Source organism: Crotalus tigris, unplaced genomic scaffold, assembly GCF_016545835.1.
Source record: "Crotalus tigris isolate CLP2741 ecotype Arizona unplaced genomic scaffold, ASM1654583v1 scf7180000024370.6872682, whole genome shotgun sequence".
Lineage (NCBI taxonomy): Eukaryota > Metazoa > Chordata > Lepidosauria > Squamata > Viperidae > Crotalus > Crotalus tigris.
Window position 1 is genome coordinate 6493185 of NW_024100540.1, and position 20946 is coordinate 6514130.

The 20946-nt window shown below is 37.3% G+C and overlaps 1 protein-coding gene across 2 annotated transcripts in view; it reads left to right on the plus strand.

Annotated features, from left to right (window-relative positions):
• The first annotated feature begins 387 nt into the window (after positions 1 to 387).
• GLP2R (glucagon like peptide 2 receptor) overlaps positions 388 to 20946 on the plus strand; it is a 48281-nt gene continuing 27722 nt past the window's right edge. Inside the window, exons 1-4 of one of the 2 annotated variants that reach the window (XM_039328105.1) lie at positions 388 to 635; positions 757 to 909; positions 14245 to 14335; positions 19798 to 19902. In XM_039328105.1, the coding sequence (XP_039184039.1) occupies positions 841 to 909; positions 14245 to 14335; positions 19798 to 19902 (265 nt within the window). In that variant the 5' untranslated portion in view covers positions 388 to 635; positions 757 to 840. Of the gene's footprint in view, positions 910 to 14244; positions 14336 to 19797; positions 19903 to 20946 lie in introns of both variants that reach the window. The other variant, XM_039328104.1, reaches the window with a different exon arrangement.

The window sequence follows — 20946 nt, forward strand, 5'->3', positions numbered from 1 at the left end:
AAGCCCTTGCTTTACTGATCTGATCATAGCATACACAAGTCAGTAGAATGTAGTCCTATGTTCTATTCCAGGTGTCCAGCCTTAAGATTTGTGGACTTCAACTTCCAGAATAACTGGCTGAGGAATTCTAGTCTTAAAGTTGGATAAAGGTTGGATACCCCTGTTTTACTCCTTCATCCTAAGGGGTTGCCCCCCCCCAAAAAAAGGTCCATGGTAAAGCTCTTGCTTTATTGACATATTTCAAAACCCTGTCTAACTACCTCAGGGACAGAGTTAAAGAACATTGCTCAGCTGCCTGCGCCTTGGCAAGAGTCCAGGAACAGCCTTGCTCTGTCAGATTCTTGCAGAAAGAGGAGGTCTCTCTCTTTCTCTCCTGCCCCTGTTTGCTAACTCTTCTACCTTTTAAGCAACTGTTTTCCAGAGACAGCCTCTTGGTGACAAAAGTCAGAGGCCACCCCAGCTGAGTGCTGTCTGATGCTTTTCTTACTCCTCGTTGGCCAAGAAGAGAAAACCAAAAATAAATAAATAAATGTGCTTCCAAAGTTTACAGTAAACTCTTCCAGCCTCTCCCTGCACCCCTTTCATTCTTTCAACAGAGAAGAAGCCAAAGGAAGCCTGATCTAAGACGCCTGCAGGTTGTTGGATCAACTTTGTTATCTGTCACCTTTATAAGAACCAGGAACTATTCCAAGTGGGAGAAAGTCTGTGCCATACAATAGTGATATATGTTTCCTTTTTTTTTTTTACTGAGAAAAGAAGAGGTCCGAAAACGCTCACAAAGCAAAGCAAGCAAAGTTTATCTTTTTTGGATTAAGCTGAACACTCGCCCTTCTCTTTGCCATGATCCAGTGCTGTGGGACATGTCTCGGATCATTTCTTGCAATCACAGTGCTGTTTCTATTCAGAGAGGTAAGAAAATAAGTCACTTTCAGACTGATCAGTTTCAAATACGAACATTCCATTGAGTGTACGTTCTAATATTTGCACTTGGTGGGACCTGGTCACAAGTAGTGCTTCTTTAATGGAACGGTATGAAAGTTGGTTGTAGATGGTCACTTGTATATGATTGGATGTGGCTTGCCTGATAATCCCCTGATGTTTTTGCAAATTGGCAGTGGCTTTTCTTGTCAATTGCAATCAGAGTCAGTATGATCCAACTTTTCTATAATAATTCATTTATTTGAGCTGGTCAGCTTCTTAAATGTTATTTATCTGCTCATTTCCCTTTTTCTAGTTACAACAGTACCCATGCAAGTATTTCATATCACTGCTAAAGATAAGTAATTAGGATGCAAATAGGTTATATTTTGGGTTCACTATTACAATCTTTGCAGCAATTCCCTCCCAAAGTTCATCGTAATCCAGCCATTTGTTCAGACTTTCCAAAATATTTGCAGATGAATTCATGATCTTCTTTTTATCCAGTAACTGTCTTTTTTCCCCCTAGAAATATGCTTTTACTGAAAGACTTAATCCACCTCCATGGTTGTTGACTTATTCAGATTTAAGTTTCTGACTTAATTTTTAAATGTCTAAAAATTATCTTAGAATGGATAATTCAGCTTATCTGAAATCCAGATCTATGCCTAGAAAAAAGGATTTCAGTGTGGATGATACAACATCTTCTTCATGTTTAGAAAGCTGTTTAAGATGCTATTATAGAAGTCCTTTCTTGAAACACAATATTAATTCTATCTCGGTTGAAAAGAAGACAATCTATTGAGGATGATTTGATGCAGTTCTCTGAATTTCTGTCCTGACTAGTGAGTATAAGTATGGCAAACAGTGGCTGCCATGCCAACCTAGTTTGATCTGTGGCATCACCCTGATAGCAAGAACCAAGATGTCCTTATGCAACAATACATTATTGTTGGCATTGCTATACTGTCACCAAGTAGTAATAGCCTTGTTTTATTATAGGCTTTGCTGTTCTCTTGTAATATTATGCCAGTCAACTCTTTCTTTGTTCCTATGTGTATCCTTTGTGATACACAGGGCACAGATCATGTTATGCAGTAAAGTGGCTTAATAGCACACCTCATGGGATGAAGGCCTATACTTTGAAGAGCTCAACTCAATTTGATACCATTAAAGCTTGAGCTGATTTTTGAGACTGATGCTCCTATTGCCACATTTTTGCAATATGTGCCAAACAACAGATGATTATTTAGCTTATTTGAATGAATCAAGACATCAAGAAAAAGACTGAGAAATGGGGTTCTTTATGCATTTTGAACAAAAAGATTTTAAAAATCCCAGTTTTGTCAGGTTATCATCTTTGTCGACTACTGTTGCTAAGCCATATTTTCTATTCAGAAAAGAATTCATTTTGTATTCAGCGCTATTGTGTAGGCATTATGCTTAAAACTGGGATTGAGCTGTAGGAAAAATCTAGATTCTCCCATCCTGCATATATTTCTTCATCTAGCTTCAAAGAACTAATATTTCCTTTTTTATTTTAGTAAGAGCTGAATACCAAGATTCAGATGCAGAAGGAAATTATCAATAGTATTAGGATATTTATCTTTTTATGTTCTGATTAATAGAAAATTCTTTTTAAAACAAACTTTTATCCCAAGACCATAACTCTTTCAAATCAGCAGGATACTTATTTATTTATAGAGCAATCCATGTATACAGATTTCTGAGTAAGATCAATCGATACAAAACTAAATGAACAATAATTGAAAGCAAATTATGGTTAACCTCACTAAACCATTTTATGGTATAGAATTCCAAAAGACTGAATTGTCAGATTTAACTTGAGGTCCAAACATCAGTAGGGATGTTCAAATAATATAAAATTCCATTTGAATTATTGATTCAATCCATCGGTCCAATTCAATGTGCCAATTCAAATTGATTCGGAAAAACAATTTGAGTCAAACCCTGAATTCACTTTGTCAGAATGAATTGATTTGCTGCAAATTTTCAGAAGCTTAATTTATGGGCAGAAACAACCAAAATATTCAAAAGTGATTCAGACGCATCTGATTTTATTTGACTTCTGACTCAGTTTAGAAAGTTGATTTGAATTGCCTTCAGATTGAATTTCCAAATTAAATATTTCTACGAACCTAAACATCAATGCCTAACAATGAAAAATAGGACTCTGCAATCAAAAAATTATTGTAGTTCCGTATAACACATTGTTTTCAACAAGTGGGATATTGAAGTTCCTCCCTCCCTCCATTCCATGCTGCTTTTCATTAGTGTATTCTCTTTTCATTTTCCCTGTGAGATTGGAATTAGGATAGCCTTCCTCAACCATTCTTCACCTCTGCATCTCCAGATATGTGGACTAAAGCTTCCAGAATATTTAGCAATCAGTATGTAGGCTAGGAATTCTGGGATTATAAACCCCCATCTCCAAAGGATGCCCTGGCCAAGGAAGATTGGAATAAAAACATTTTGGGAGACTACTGAAGTCCTTATAAACTTATAATGTTTCAATGTGCTTTTTCAGACTAATATTTATCTAATATTGTGTGTGCTTTGAAAATGATTTGGAAAAAGCACAAGGAATACCTAGCATCTTTCTGCTCTTTGTGAAAACAATCTGACTTTTTAAACCTAAGGCAATTCTTTTTTTTTATTAAAAAGTTTTTATTTTCCATTTATTCATACAAAATACAATTCAATTAAAATAAATTCCTAACCATTGGTACCGCCTGCCCATTCCCCCCAGGCTGCGTCCACCCTCTCTAATCCTTTCCTACTTCCCTCCTCTTTCTCTCCTCCCCTCCTACTCTCTTCCCCTCCCCTTCTCCTCTAAACATCCTACTTCCTCCCTACTCCTTCCTCCCCTCTCATCCCTCTCACACACATGAACGCAGCATAGGGGAAATGCCCAAGCATTTACCATGACTATATTATCATTACCCATCCACTCACCCACCCACCCACCTCAACCCTCCCCCCCTCGCTTCCCAGAGCAGAGTACAGGGTTATTAATAAGAAAGTTAACAATAATAAAAAAAGAAAAGAAGAAAGAAAAAAGAAAAAAAAAGAAAAAAAATCATACTTAACCTTTAACTCCCCTTAAATTAAGTCATATAAACAAATCTCTACAACAGTTACTATAAAATTTACTCATAAAATAAATGAAACTTTATAGTCCCATATTTTTTCTGAATATAATCTATCCATCTTCTCCATGCAACCTAAGGCAATTCTTAAAACAGCACCAACACCAGCAGCCTTTTTTCAGGCGCATGTAAACACCTAGAAAAAGTTGGGCTACTTTAATGAGTAACACAACAGCTCAGTAATTTAGTCATCTCAATCGGCCTTATTATAGCTTCTTGGTTACCCTCAAGAAAAATGCCCCATCAAATACATTGCAATGTTCTAGATAAGAATTAATTGACTTTTCAAGAACAGTTGGAACAAGCAAAAGACCAGCTCAAGCTGTTTGAACAATTTTGAGCTACTGAAATTCTAGTGATAAAAATGAAGAAAGGAATATTCTCAGCCTTGCTGCTGCTCTCTTTCAGAAAGACAGTATTACTGTCATTAATTGAATGATTTTATTTTTATTCTACTTTATTTCTAGGCGCTCAATGGGGATCTCTATTTTATCTCCACAAAAACAATCTGGTTATACAGCCTGAATCCAAAGTCATTGACTATGTTTTCATGATTAAATGCGGACATAAATCTGGATTTCCCCAACTCTAGACCAATGTCTTAACCTCTGCATCATAGCAGCTCTTTAGTTCTTAGGAATCTAGTGGGCATGCTATTTCATTGGGATTTAGTTTTAATTTATTGACTCCCATCCAGACCAGGATCAATATCTGCACAAGCTCATCTAATTCTTACATGCTTTGGGTCAGACTCTAGTCTGAATGGGATGTTAGCGATGAAGTTCAAAGAGCAGATCTCAGACTAGGTTCACTCCATTGGAAGTATTTGCTCTATCTTTTATATTTCAGGCTGAGAAGAAAAAGACTGGAAAACAGTAATCTATATTTAACTGGGAATTAAATGGTGGGAATTTGTCATCCAACAGCACTAGTCCAATTATAGCCATTGCAAGTGGGATAAGACTATGTTTAATTGTATCTTAGCAATACTCTTTATTTTGACACATTGGAATGTAATAAATTCTAGCTGTTTTCCCTTTCCACATCCACTAAGAATTCTAGTTAAATGGGTATTAAAGGAATCAGGCGTGTCCACAATGTGAGTGGGTCAAAACTACAATATTGCGAGAATGGTGTTGCAACTGAAGATCCAATCCTCCCCCTTTTTTGTACATGCCTCCTTTAAAGAGCCGTGAAAACAGAAAAATATGATGGCACAAATAGATGATGACATGGTTGGTTTGAATATGAAGCTGAGCATATTACATGTCTAAAAAAACACACTTGGGTGATTCAGCATAATATAGTGCAATTATGGCTAGGTCTGTATGTTGGGTGAACCTAGCCTAAGAGAGGCACATGGAGGCAGGATAGAACAGCTACTGATAAGCAGGACTTTTCAATCTGCATCGCTTGGATTATTAAGGTAGACTTGTATATATTTGCAAAAGTTTGCACACTGTGTCTTCCCCTTTTCAGTGGAGCAGTAGGCTCCCAGCAGTTACTTGTGGCCCTGTGAAAGGATTCATGTAAGATTCATAGTTAGCTCACAACCTTGAGTTGGTAAAGCTTACTGAGTGTAGGCTGTTGGATGGGGGAAAAGTCTTTGTATGAAGCTCAAAGTTGGGGGAACTTGAAAAGAGAGGAGGGGTGGCTGTATAATTATTTTGTCTAATTGTCTTACTTAATTGCCTCCATTAATCTGAGGAAAGTTGAAAAGTTGACTTTTCTTGATATTTTTGTTTGCCATCCCATTTCTGTGTTTGTCTAACACAGAAACAATCTTAAGTCAAACATGGCATATTGTTCCAGAATGCAATTTGTAGCTTTTGGTTTGTGCTTTAGCTAGGAGATGAGATCGCCACACTTTTCTCAGCCCTACTGCCATCCTCAGGAAACAAGATACAAATTCAGCGACATAGTGGCTGAGTTGACCATAACTTATGAAATTAACTCAGTTTCCTGGGACTGAATCATAAACCAACCACACAGAATAGACTTGAATAATATCTTGGGCTACAATGCGAGTGGTGCCTTCTATTTCAGTGTGCTGTATAAACAGAGCCGCTTAAAGATATTATGTTCAGTAATTTTATTTTTTTTTTCTCGATTGAAAACAAGTAAATTAATTTACTAGGAGACTGTTTCAAAGGGTCCCTGCACATTTCCACCCTGCGAAGGAAAAGCAACTGAGGGCAGGAGGTGAGGAATACTTTGAGCAAGTTGACCAGCAGAGAAAAGACTAAAAACCCACAGTTCTAAGTGGCTTTTCTGCCCTGAATTGAAACTACCACTGTTACATTTTGAAAAAAAAAAATCAAATGCCATTGGTGGAGGGGGAAAAAGAAAACTACAAATGACTGATGAATATGACATAGCATGTGCAAATAAGCTGAGGTCCATGATTAACAGCATTTTTTTGTGTTTTCCTTTCAAGGTCCCCACTGTTTATTTTAAAGCCAAGTTGTGCCTTAAGTTCATTTTTTAAAAACACACACACACAACAATGCACATGCATAACCTCCATTCCTCTAAGATAAGGTTCATTGACCAACAAAACTTTCATGATTGCTTACATTGGGAAGGAAGAACGGAAAGAGTAGGAAGAATCCAAGTGATTCCAGCCTCTAGAGAAAAAATCCTTTTTCATGACTCATGTAAATAATTGTGTACCATCGCCTATATAACTGCTGTTAATGAACAATGGACCCATCCTGGGGACTGACCCTGTTTACTGCCTTCAGCTAATAATAAGTTAGATGGATAAGTTTCCAGAATTGATGCAGAAGAGACTGAAATCCTTCTTTGACTGGAGACACGTTTCTGCCTCCTTCATCTGCCTCAGATGGGATGGAAGAAAAATGAACATAAATAGCAGCAAAGCTAGAAACAGTTGGTCAAAGGGGTTAGAAGTTCATGATTGAAAGCTTGGAGAATGTTTGCATGGGGAAAAATGGGAAAAAGACTTGAACTCTTGTTATTATTCGGTCATTAAATTGTGTCTGACTCTTTGTGATCCCATAGCACTCCAGGCTGCTCTGTCTTCCACTGTCTCCTGGAGTTTACTAAAATTCTTGTTCATTGCACCCCTGGTACTATCTAACCATCTCATCCTCTGCCCTCCCCTTCTCCTTTTGCCTTCAGACTTCTCCAACATGAGCGTTTTTTCCAATTACTCCTCTCTTCTCATTTGGTGGCCAAAGTATTTGGGCTTCAGCTTCAGTATCTGTCCTTCCAAAGAACAATAATTCTGATGAAGAATTTCACAGCCAGTTCAGGGACAGAGATTTGTGTCTTGCTGAACCAAAGGCAGGCATTTGCTCATATTTCTTGCCAGCCTATTGGATTTTGGCCAAGTTGCTAACAACTCACATGATGGCAAGGGCATTAACTCAGCCAAGTGACAAATGGCTCTTCCCTGGAATGGTTTTTTGTATAGGCAGTCACTAAAGACAGCTTTGGCTTCTGTTCCAAAGGCTGACTTGAAAACTTGGGCCCCTGTCAAGAAGCAACCAATCTTCCATTTTTGGTTAACATATTATGGGAATTTATGTGGATAATTTTAGCTCCTATATTGATATTGTGAAGTAATTCCAATGATGTATGAAATCAAATTGATGATCATGTCTGTTTTTAATGGCAGATCAAAACTGTTCTGTTCCTCCAGAATTTTCGAAAGATTCTATTTTTTGTCCCTACAGTACGCTTTATGGTACTTTAAATTTTTGGAGTCATGCATTTTTATCTAGAATTGATGTCATACTGGGTTTTTTATTCTAATTTATTATCTTTTAATGATACTCTTTAAATAACACTACAAATGTTTAAAACTATCTGTAATCCAGTGTAATCCAGAATCTGATGAAGGAGAAATCTTACTTAATTAATAAAAAATGCCATGTTTACAAGAGGCTTCAATTTTGACATCTTCCTGCCAACTTACAGATTTTGACATCTCCTCGAAATGGTCAGTTTGTGACCCCCAGTGGCCTGCTTGTAAATGGTCTGTTTTCTCAATAAGGGGGAAAAAAAAGTGGAGTCTGTCAAAAATCTTGGTTGGTCCTTTTTAAATTTATTCATAAATTACTGTATCTCAGTTTAAGCAGTAAGTAAGTGAATTGTCCAAGTTTGTATATGATACCCAACTATTCAGACTGATACAAGGTAAAACAAGGTAAAAATGTGAGGTGCACTCGAATAATAGAATAGAATGGAATGGAATGGAATAGAAAAGAATAGAATAGAATAGAATAGAATAGAATAGAATAGAATAGAATAGAATAGAACAGAACAGAACAGAACAGAACAGAACAGAACAGAACAGAACAGAACAGAATAGAATAGAATAGAATAGAATAGAATAGAATAGAATAGAATAGAATAGAATAGAGCTGGAAGGGACATTGGATGTCTTCTAGTCCAACTCCCTGCTCAAACAGGAGAACCTATACCATCTCAGACAAGTGACTGTCTAGTCTCTTTTTAAAACTCTCCAGTGATGGAGTACCCACAATTTCTGGAGGCAAGCTGTTCCACTGGTTAATTGTCCTCACTGTCAGGAAGTTTCTCCTTAATTCTAGGTTGCTTCTCTCTTTGGTCAGTTTCCAACCATTGTTTCTCATCCTTCCCTCTGGTGCTTTGGTGAATAATGTGACCCCTCTCTTTGTGGCAGCCGTTCAAATACTGGAATACTGCTATCATGTCTCCCCCATTTCTTCTTTTTTTTGGACTAGCCAAACCCAAGTCCTGCAGCCATTCTTCATGTTTTAGTCTCTGGACCTTTGATCATCTTAGTTGCTCTTCTCTGAATTTTTTCCAAACTCTCAACATCTTTTTTGTGATATGGTGACCAAAATTGGCTGCAGTATTCCAGATGTGGTTTTACTAGGGTTTTATAAAGCGGTACTAATACTTCGTGTGTTCTTGATTCTATGCCTGTTTTTAACAAACCCATGATGTCTATTAGTTATAACTTTATTTGATTCTAGTTGTTCGCAGATCTGTTTTTTGATTATCTTTTCTAGGATCTTCCCAGGTATTGATGTTAAACTGATTGGTGTGTAGTTGAATTTAGTTGAGTAGTCAAATGGCAAATTCACATTTAAAATAATGCACACTGGAGTAAAAATGCGTATTTCACAAAAATGCTCCTGAGATCAGAGATATCTGTAACAAATCAAGAAGTTCTTGGGCTCAACTCAATAGACAACAACTATATGAAAAAAGGACAAATTCTGTGCTGGAAATCATTAGGAAAGGCAATAAAAATTAAATAGCTAACACTGCAATGCTCTCTCTCTCTCTCTCTCTCTCTCTCTCTCTGTGTGTGTTTGTGTGTGTGTGTGTGTGTGTGTGTGTGTGTGTGAACAGAGAGAGAGCAAGACATCTACATTTGGATATAATGAAGCTGGAAAACGGCATAGGGGGCTCAAACATTTTCCTTATGAGAAAACAGACAAACATGGAATACAGTTGGAATTCAGTGGTGACTGAGAAATATGATCAAGATGTAGAAAATAATTCAAGGCATAGAGGAAGTACATAGAAAATTTTTCTCTGCATCTCAGGACTGGGGCCAAAGGTCCTCCAAATAAACTGATTGGAATGAAATTTAGAACTGTTACAAGAAAATATTTCTTCACATAGCATATAATTAGTTTCTGAAAATAATTGTCACCACACATGGTGATCGCCACTTACAGTACATGAATGGTTTTAAAAGAGGGTTGGGTAAATTCATGGAAGACAGTTCTATCAATGGCTGGTAGTCTTGAAATTTCAGTGGGCAATAGGCCATCAAATACCTTTTCCAGGGGAAAAAGTAGGGGTCTCCATCTCTTATATTTATGTATACCAGAGGCCTCTAGCTGACCACTCTGAAAAATAAAATGTTTGACTAGGATGGACTTTGCCCTGATCCAGCAAGCTTGTTTGTTTATTTTTTGGAAGAGTCCTTCTCTATGATGTTGTTCTAAATGTTTGTCCCACTTGGTATGAAGCTTTTTGGTACTGCATCCACCTAGTTCATGCAGGGAAGCTATTGATGCATGATACAACAAGAGATTTGTGTTGCAACCAGTTTTGTCACAGAGCTTGGTGCTTATTAGGCTGAGTGGTTGTGACTGGCCTAAGACTATTTAGATGGCCTGGGGGCATAAGAGAGGACCCCAAATCTTCTTTCTCCTATTACTGTATTTTAACTGCTAACACCATGTTATCTGAAGGATTCTTACCTATTTAACGCAGAATAATAGTTGCCTGAAGTAGATATTGACCTTTAACCAAGATATTTCATTTTTACTTAGTAAAGTTTGACAAAATATCTTAGGAAAAAGTCATGAGTGTTAAATCAATTTATTACACTGGAATGTAGATATCTCTTAGTTAACTTTTTACTAAAATGTATTCCCTGAGCAGGTTGCATCTCAGACACTAGTCTGTAACCCAAATAGTGACCATTTATCATATGTCATTGTTTAAAACCAGAAGTTATAGCAGGCAGACTTAGATGGCAAACAGCATAGATGGAGGAGTTTGATCACAAGCAACACTCATCACATCTGCAAAACAGCTACTATCACAAACCACAGATTATATATTATGTTATAAATAACCAGTTTCCATTCTTTCTATTAAATGGGCCTGCTATATTTATGTCACACCATGATTTAATCATTTTCTATGTCAACAGCACAAACAGCGAAGTACCAAAAATAAGTATAGTCCCTCAGATCAATCTATTTGATTGTACGTTTCATTCGGTTTTAAAATTAGGGCCTCAGTTTGTATATCATGTATCCAGTGACATTCATATCTCCTTTTCAGACTTAAGTCAGCTTAAAAATATAATAGATTCTCATCTTGGACAGGCCAATGATGGGGCAGAGGTCATAACTGCTTTTCTAGATGTCTTTAGCTTTCAGACATAAGTACATTTTTAATCTGGTGTTCTTTACAAATAACTTTTATGAGCTCCACCTTGTAAAACTGATACCTGCTTAAATATACATAATTTAACTCACTGCCCAGGAGATCATTCATATTATTTTAGTTCAGTGTTTCAGGACTTTTTTTCATTATGCTTTATATAGTGACTGCTATCAAGTCTGGGTCAACTCGTATATTGATATATTTTCTCCATGATGATATGTCTCTAATTTGGTCTTTAAGATCTTCCAATAGTGCATTCATTGTCAGGGTAGCTGGATCCACCCACTTGCTGCTAGATATCTTCTTTTTCTTTTTCCTTCTCCTCCTCCCAGTATTAGTGCCTTTTCCAGAGAGCTAGGTCTCCTGACATAATGTGTCCAAAGTAGGGTAATTTAAGCCTGGTTATTTGTTCCTTGAGTGAGTAATTGTGGGTTGATTGTTTTTGATGATCCATTTGTTTGTTTTCCTGGCTGTCTGCAGTATTCTCAGAAGTCTTTCCCAAATTCAAAGTTCAAAGGCTTCAATACTCTTCCTATCTTGCTTCTTCAAAGTCCAGTTTTCATTTCCATAGAGTATTAGAGGGAATACTATGATCTGCACTATTCTGATGTTTGTAGCTACAGACACATCACAGCATAGAAATATTTTTTCCAAGAACTTCATGTCGATTTCACGAAGTGCTAGACTCCAGCATGTTTCTTAACTACTTGTACTTTACTGTTGAATTTTATACATACTTACTGTTTTAATGCAATGCAAGAAAAAAAAATAACTAAACAGGATGTTTAAGTTAAAAATTAAACATTAAAAAACTATTAACTTTTAATGCAAATTTATAATTGTGTTTGCTGGGTAAATGTAATTTATTTACTTATATAACTTGTAATGTATCAAATTATATATACAAATTAAGATTTTATGTAAATACATAATAATTATAGCAATTTAATCATTTTTTAAAAAAATCATTCAGAACTGTTATTTTCCAGCAATAGTAAAACAATTGAAAAATTAAATTGATTTTTTTTTAGGAATAATTTTTTGCCAACTTTTAACATTTGCTTGATATGAGAAAGTAACATTTAAATTAAGCAGTTTACAAAGGAAAATTACATACTCAAGAACAATTCAATGGGATTCTTGAGCTTGATGTTTTTTATCTAAAAGTTCAGTGTTTTGTATGAGGTTAGTCAATTTAATTCTGACATCTCCTCTTGAACATACATCAATTCTATGTCTTTCATTTGTTAATATATTATTTATTCAAATAAAACTACTTTCAACTGTACAAGATGTCAGAAAACAGAAATACTTCTGTCATTTCAAACCACCATAAACAACATCTACAAGGAAGCCCATGGAAGCCAATAGGACAAGCTATTCACAATATGACTTCAAGATTGAGCAATCAATTGAAAGTTCTCCAATCTCACATCTATTAGCTTTGCATTGCGATCTTGCATATGTTTTGTTTATCTTTCATGAACTCAGTGCTGCTCATGTGATACCAAAACCCAACAAAAGGAATTAAATGCTAAGAAATAAGATTTTGTTGGGAAGGATTGAGCTTTGGAGGGCCACAAAGCATTGTAATATCGAAGATGTTTTTGCGACCTATATTTTAACTATCTGCATATTTTTGTTGTAGTATGTTGTGGTTTAGGTATGATTTCCCCACCTAATTTCTGATTTGCTATTACCCCCGTGAAGTCATCTTATCACAGTAGTAGGATCTATTTTAATTATTGGTTTTTAGTAATTATATTTCTATATTTCTCTCTGAAAGGATTCTAGATGGCATACAACATCAGCAAAAAGAAATGCCAAATAAATAAACCAATAAATCAGAACATCAAAACAATAATTTAAAAAATCATGAAAGGTAAAACTGCAAAGTGGGCCCCTAGAGTCAATCAGTGGGGTCTGAAACTACATTTGGAAATAAGACTTATTTTAATCTGTTTCTGAAACTGCAGCAAGGTAGAGCTGCATGTTCTTCTGGGACAGAAGGGTCCACAAAGTGAGGGATGTTGCAGAAAAGCTTTTGCAGACTTCACTAAGGAAGGGAAATTTCTACAGGCCCTCTCTGGATGACCAGACTGGAATCTGACCAATATAGGCAATCCTCATTTAATATCCACTCATTCAACAACTGTTCATAGTTGCAATAGCACTTAACGAGGGATACTTATGACTGGTCCTCATAAGTTGGCTGTCACAGTGTCCCTATCTTATATGATTGTGATTCATATTATCATGTTGCAGCAGCCTGGAGTCATGTGATTGCCACTTGTGATCTTCACTGCCAGTTTCTGACAAACAAAGTCAAAGGGGAAGCCTGCAGGAGGTCACAAATAGGTTGTGTGTCTGTGTGAGATTTAACTAATGATGACAAATGGAACTGCTAGTTCTGTTATCATAAGCGGAGTGGTCACCCTGGCACATTGCCGTACAACCATGCCACTTAGCATCAGAAATTCTGTTTGAAACCATAGGTAAACAATGAGTACCTGTAAAATAATTGACAATGTGCACAATGTTTTCTCCCAGTTTCAGAGGTGGTATGTCTCTGTAGTTCTATTTTCTGGGCAGGAAGTGTACTTTCAAGTCCCACTGGTGAGCTTAGAGACATCCAGTTGACCACAAAACAAACAAGAAGCAAGTTCATCACCCCACCTCTCATTGACGGTGTGCAAGCAAGTCCCTTGAAGAAAGGTTGGGAATGAAATGATATTGCTGGTATATCAAAGAGCATCAGAGAAAATACAGAAGAGGCAGCAGAAGTTTAATCTCTTGAGCTGCCTGACCAATGGTATTGACAATGTGTCATCTCAAATTCCATTGGACGGCAAAGAGAGGCATGCTTGAACTGTGCAAATACTCTCTTAAATAACACTGACTCACTTAAGCCTAGCCTCTCTACTTTAGCTGTCTCAGTCTGTCATACTGTAACATTCTGCTTCGTGTCAGATGTTAAAAGTCAGCCATTTTGCTAAGCTGTCATAGTGTCTAATGGGATATGAAAAGCTTACAGTGTGTGTCAAAAACTCAGTGGCTGGCAATTAACATGTCCTGTTTACTTCATTGTTCAAAGGTTGCAGGGGTAAACATTTTCTTAATAGCAGAATAGACAATTGAAGGTTGTGGTTGTGGGCACTCAAAACTTCATTTAACATGCAATTGGCAGGATCCTGTCAGATGCTAAATATGTTTTCTTTACTTACAGGTCAAAGGAAATTTTTGGCAAACCAAAGCTAAATGGCTTACATATAAAGATGAATGTTTGAAGAGACTACAAGAGTCTACAATTAGCACAGGTAAGGCAGAAACCCATCTACCACCATCTACCACCACCACCACCACCATGAATATAAGAGCTCTTACATGCCCCCAGCATGTTCCAGTGTTTTCCATGCATTGAGGCTGGGCCGGGGCTTCAGAGCAAAAGTAGAAAAGACAGATTGGTAGTTGTTTTCCTCTTCACCTGAATAGTAAGTGATTCCCTGTTATTAGAAACATCCATCTTGGATGTAGAATAAATTTAATATGACAAAGTAGAGGTGGTATTGAAAATGGACAGGTCAAGAGAATGATTTAGGAAATGATGTTTCACTGGATCTATACAAGAAATTGGCTGAAGTTTTAAAATTTAAAGGGGAACTACAAATGACAAATCAGAAGAGTGACCTAGATAATTTCTACCTACTGGATTGACAAAAGAGGCCTGTTAAAGCCTTAAAGAAATCTGTGTGATGGAGAGAGGGGGAGAGTGAGGAAGAAGAGGGAAAGAGGGAAGTGAGAGAAGAGGTTAGAGGGTGGATGCGGTTTGGGGGGAAATGGGTGAGCAATACCGAAAGTTGTGTGTATAAATTTATTCTATTCTTTATCTGAAGTACTTTTTATGAATGTAATGAAAAATTGAAAATAAAATTTTTTTACAAAAAAAAAAGAAATCTGTGTGATGGGACAAAGAAGAAATTAAAATAAATCAAATCCTATGACAATATTTGAATGAGCTAAAGATTATGACTGTTAGAAGTAAAAGATCTTTGGTAATATCACTACTTCAGAAACCTTTGTGGCCAAGTCATTTGAAATCCAAATCATATCTTTTCTTGAGAAAAACCTACGTCCTTCTGAAATATATATATATTCTCTTGAACTGCCGTTTTTCTGTCTTCATATAACAACCAATCCTAAACTGTCCATGTCAAATGTCCTGTGTGGGGAAATCATTCCAATCCAAATTTCCACCAAACACAAATTTTTCATAATGGAAACCTATTAATACCTCTGTGAGTTATTTATAAAACAATATTTGGTTCTCATTTGAGGCCTAAATTCCTAATATCAAAGTCTTAACCACATGTAGAATAATTTCCATCCCCAACAAATCTACCATGGTTATCAATCAAAGTCCTAATTTTAGTTGAGGATAAATATACAAAACAATTTTTCTTTTCTTTTTTTTTTCTGCACCTGCTGATATAAATTTTTCATTCAAAGTTTTATAAATCAAGTATTTTATATATTTTTTCTGAAATGAGTCTCAAATGAATCTCAAATAATGTCTTTTTTTAAAAAAATAATGTTTTTTGTTCTATTTTGATGAGTATTTGCTCCATTTATATTTCTTATAAAGCATTTGTAATCCATGATCAGGCCAAAAATTTAGAAAAGTCGATAAATGGAGCATCTAATTCAGTATTATCCTTTTCAGATTTTTATTGCATCTGTTGTGATTTTTTGTGTAACCTCTTTTGATACCTCCATTTGTAACTCCTCCAATTTTTAAAATCTTTTTAGATATTCTCTTGTCATCTGGACAGAGTTCAATAGAAATATCTGCTATTGAAAAGTAAAAATGATGCTTTCGAGTCTGGAAAGATCTTTTTCTGCTTTAATTTTTCAGTCAAAAAAAGAATATTCATTTTTTCTGTTTAAAATCCTGTTAAAATTTCTTTTAAAACAATTATCTTGTATTAAAATGCCGCTGTGATCCCTTGCCTTCTTTCTAACAAAATGTACCAAAACAGCCCTTGGAACATTTCTAGTTCTGGCAAATCTAGAATGTATATTGTAAAATGCATCAATTTTTGCCTCGTTATTCTTCTATTCTCAATACAAAAAGTTTGCTAGAGATAACCCTTTCTGTAATATGTTCACCAGAAGGCTCAGCAATTGCTCTACATCTCAAACAAAATTTCTTCATTCTTAATTCCAATAGAACCAAGTTGTCTAATTCTCTCTGTCTATCACTCCTGTCTTGCTTTCTAAAATTTCCACTTTGTGTCAGGTGCAAAGAATCAGGATCAAATGTTAAGTTCCAGCCAAACTTACTTATTACTCAAGCCCAGTGGTTCTCAACCTGTGGGTCGGGACCCCATTTGGGGTCGAATGACCATTTCACGGGGGTCGCCAAACCACACTGTCCACCATTTTTTTCCCTTTTCCCTAGCTGTCCTACTCCCTCTTATTGGTGGCCACACCCACTTGGGGGTCACCACAACATGGGGAACTGTATTATGGGGTCATGGCATTAGAAAGGTTGAGAACCACTGCTCAAGCCTATGCACGAGAATCTGGGCAACTAACAGTCAGCACTAAATTGGTGCTAGGTAAGTTAACAAAATTCAAGGGACTTAAATCACTTGTGGGAACATAACAACTCTAGGGTTATTCCACTCTTCACAATGACCCAGGTTCTACGTCTTCTTCTCCTACACTTTGTTATTAATCCATTTCTCCAGACTTTTTTTTTACAGAGTTTTCCATCTTCCTGACTTCTTATTTCAGCACTTCTTTCATCTTTATAAATCTTTCATCCCATCACATTTTGAAAGCTTAGTATCAATTAACTTAGTTTCAATTAAACTGTGAGTTTCGTTTATAAAAGAAAATATAATGGTTTTAGACAGAGATTAAATGGAATGTTATTATAAAAAGGAGCAATAGCAACAAAAGTAAAATATTTTTTTGAAACTAATTTTAAATGAAGGTATTGTCTTAAGAATAGAACAGAATAGAGCGGGAAGGGACTTTGGAGGTCTTCTAGTCCAGCCCCCTGCTCAAGCAGGAGAACTTATACCATCTCAGACAGGTAATTGTCTAATCTCTTCTTAAACAATCACCGGTGATGGAGTGCTCACGATTTCTGGAGGCAAGCTGTTCCACTGATTGTCCACACTGTCAGGAAGTTTCTCCTTAATTCCAGGTTGCTTCTCTCTTTGATCAGTTTCCAACCATTGTTTCTCATCCTTCCCTCTGGTGCTCTGGTAAACAAAATGACCCCCTCTTCCTTGTGGCAGCTCCTCTGATACTGGAACACTACTATCATGTCTCCTCTATTTCTTCTTTTCTTTAGACTAGCTAAACCCAAGTCCCACAGCCATTCTTCGTACATTTTAGTCTCCAGGCCTTTGATCATCTTAGTTGCTCTTCTCTGAATTTTTTCCAAACTCTCAACATCATTTTTGTGATATGGTGACCAAAATTGGCTGCAGTATTACAGGCGTGGTCTTACTAAGGCAGGGGTGTCAAACTCAATTTCATTGAGGACCACATCAGCATTGCTGTTGCCCTCGGGGGGGGGGCAGGTAGGTATGGCCAGAGTGGGTATGGCCTACTGGGTGGGCATGGATGGAGTGGGTGTGGCCTACTGGGTGGGCATGGCCAGCTCTACATTGTTCACATCAAGGGTGCCTATGGGGCAGGACTGGGACAGATCTGAGGGTCTCTGGCAGAAGGGAGTGGGACCGGGGCAAGCGCCAAGGCATGGTCCATTTCTTCATTCCTCACAAAGGGTGACACTTCCCCAACATGCACCCAGGAGGTGGGGCCGACACGGCAAAGGCTGGTTCCTTACTGTTTCCAGACGGCCTTGTGGAGCTAAGACTGAATGTGTTTCAGCATAGATGACCACCACAAAATTGTACATTGGCTCCCGGCCGGCCTGGGCCAGGGCCAAGGCAGCAGGGGCTGTTCCCTTACTGTTTCCAGGATGGCTTCGCGGGCTACATGAAACCACTTCACGGGCCGCATCCAGCCCCTGGGCCTTGTGTTTGACATATCTGTACTAAGATTTTATAAAGAGGTACTAATACTTTGCGTGATCTTGATTCTATGCCTCTGTTTATACAATCCAGGATTGTATTAGCTTTTTTTAGTTGCTGCTGCACACTGCTGGCTCATAGTCAAGTGATCGTCTACTAGGACTCCAAGGTTCCTCTCACAGTTACTGTTTTTGAGCCAGGTCTCACTTAATCTGTACTTCTACCTTTGATTTTTCCTGCCTAAATGAAAAACTTTGCTTTTCTCCACATTGAAACTCATTTTTTTGGATGAGGCCCATTGTTCAAATCTGTCAAGATCTTTTTGGATCCTGAGTTTGTCTTCTGGGGTGATGGCTACTCCTGACAGTTTGGTGTCATCTGCAAATTTGATGAGTTCCCCTTCAATTCCCTAGTGCCCCTTCAATTCCGAAGAATGGCTTGGATGCAAGTAAAGCTTTTATTAGAGGCTATTTTATACAACATAATACTGAACTGTTAGAGAAGAACTGTTAGAGAATAGTCCTAATAAAATGGGAAAATAAGCCAGCCTACTTACTTAGAAAATCCAGCTATCTGGAAAAAGTCTAATGCTGGGAGGAAAGAGAGAAAGAGGATGACTGGCAGCAAGGTGAATGGATTTAATTACAGTGGCTACAAGTGCAACTTTGGAAGACCTGAAAGAGCAAAGTTAGGGATAGATTGTCATGGAGAAAATTTATCTATCTGGTTGCTAGGAGTCAAAAATCTGAGCTGTTGCTGCTGCTATTGCTGCTTTCATGTTTTCAACCTTTCCTGATTTCTCTCTTTGTTTCTTCTCTTGATATCCTACTTTACAGTATATTCTACTGACATATAATATGAAGTTGTGATCTGGCAAAGATGATAATTAGCTGAAATATGATCTGATTGACTTATCCAAATGCTGATTGTTACTCATTTTTAAACTTTCTGACTAACCTTTTGGCCTCTTCAGATCAATTTGAATTACTTTCTCTAGTTCACCATATTGTATTTTCTTTTAGCATGTGACCAGAGAAATTCCGAAAATGAAAAACAAAGCAAAAAGTGCATATATAAAAAGGGATAGTTAGGGTTTTTTTTAATGTAACATTCAATATGTACATAAAGACAAAAAAGGATAAAGAAAAGACAAAGGGAGGTAAAGCATAGAATGGGGGCTAGACATTTATTTTATATTTACACTCCCATACCTTTTAAATTTATTTGTCATGGTTACAATCTGACAGTATGTATTTTGATTGGTCTTGGTATTGTTAGTTTAATAAGCGAAGTGTCCCAAACCAAATTACCATTTCTATCTATCTGGAATCTCAGCCAACCATGTTGGTTTTCAACATAGTGCAATGTTAATGTTGAAAATAGTAGCAGAGTAAGTTTATGATGAAGAAATAAAAAGTGAGATTGCTTCATTTAAAAATTGGCTGGTCTTAACAATATCTGTTTGGTTTATGAAAGAAAAATAAGTTGGCAACTAAGTGCACTTAAGATACGATTTATGGTCAGTATTTAAACCTGTTTTCAGAAAGGTAACTTGGTTACAAATAGTAATTTTATATACACACTAAGTAACAAATATACAAAGTTACCATATTACAAATGTAATCACTGTAGAGCTTAGTTTAGACATATTGCATTCCTTGGTGATCAATTACTTGTAAACTTTAGTTAATCTTCAAAAATATTCTCTCTCTCCTTCTCCTTCACAGGAATATATTGTAATGGAAGTTTTGATCAGTTTGCTTGCTGGCCTCATTCGCCACCAGGAAATATCTCTGTTGCTTGTCCATCTTATATACCATGGCTTAAAAATGGTAATGTAAACTTGGAAATGCTAAATTGTAATACACTATATAATTTTCCTTCCCTTTTGGAGTTTTATATTGGGCATAACATGATCTAAAATGAAGTTCTTCTGTACTAATAGTATCTAGTAGCTTTTGGAGAACTATCTGAATTATAATCTGATTCTGCTGTCATCAGTACAGAGTGTAGAAATTATAAAAGCAGCGGTACTAAAATCTAGAACTTCATTATCTTCCTACATTTGCAACAGTCCCACTGTTCAAAACTGAACATCCAATTTCATAAATTTGGGATGGGGCATCTCTGACTTTCCACATATCCTGAACTGCAGTTCCCATCATCTTTCACCACTAGTCATGTTAGCAAAATTGAGTGAAAGTTAGCAGTCTTCAGAAGTACTGTACCCATCACTTTTGCAATAGGAATAATTGTGTTATTTCTTAGCAGGTGCAAAAATATGATATGGCATTCTATTATTACATTTTTACATCTATGCCGGTGCAAAGTTCTCACTATAGTTACCAGTAGTTTTGAATACTTCACATGGCAAATCTGGAGTGATTTTCTTATGGTATTAGCTAATGCTTATCATAACCATATAGGACAGTGGTGGCAAACCTATGGCACGCATGCCAAAGGCGGCATTCAGAGCCCTTTCTGTGGGCAGGCGCACCATGCCCCAGAGATGGCAACCATCCCTCTTCAACCAGCCGCCCACTAACTCACCGAGGTCCCACATGACCGGATGCATCCCAGCATGGCTGGTTTCCCTCCCCCATGTCTCATACCTCCTGGCCTCGCATGCTCTCCTTTTCCTGGGCACGACACACTGCATTTATGTTTCTCTGAACTGTTGGCGGCGGGCTGCGGAGCCCCAGAGTGTGCTGGTCGAGGGGCTGGCAGGCTGTGGCTGCTGATGGACACCGTTGGCCCCCATGCACTTGCTGGCCTCTGTGTGTGGGGGCCAATGGTGTCAGGCAGCAGCTGCCCCTGGCCACTGCCTTGCCTTTCCCTGCGGCAATGGTACCCCTGCCCTGCCTCGCTTTGCCTTG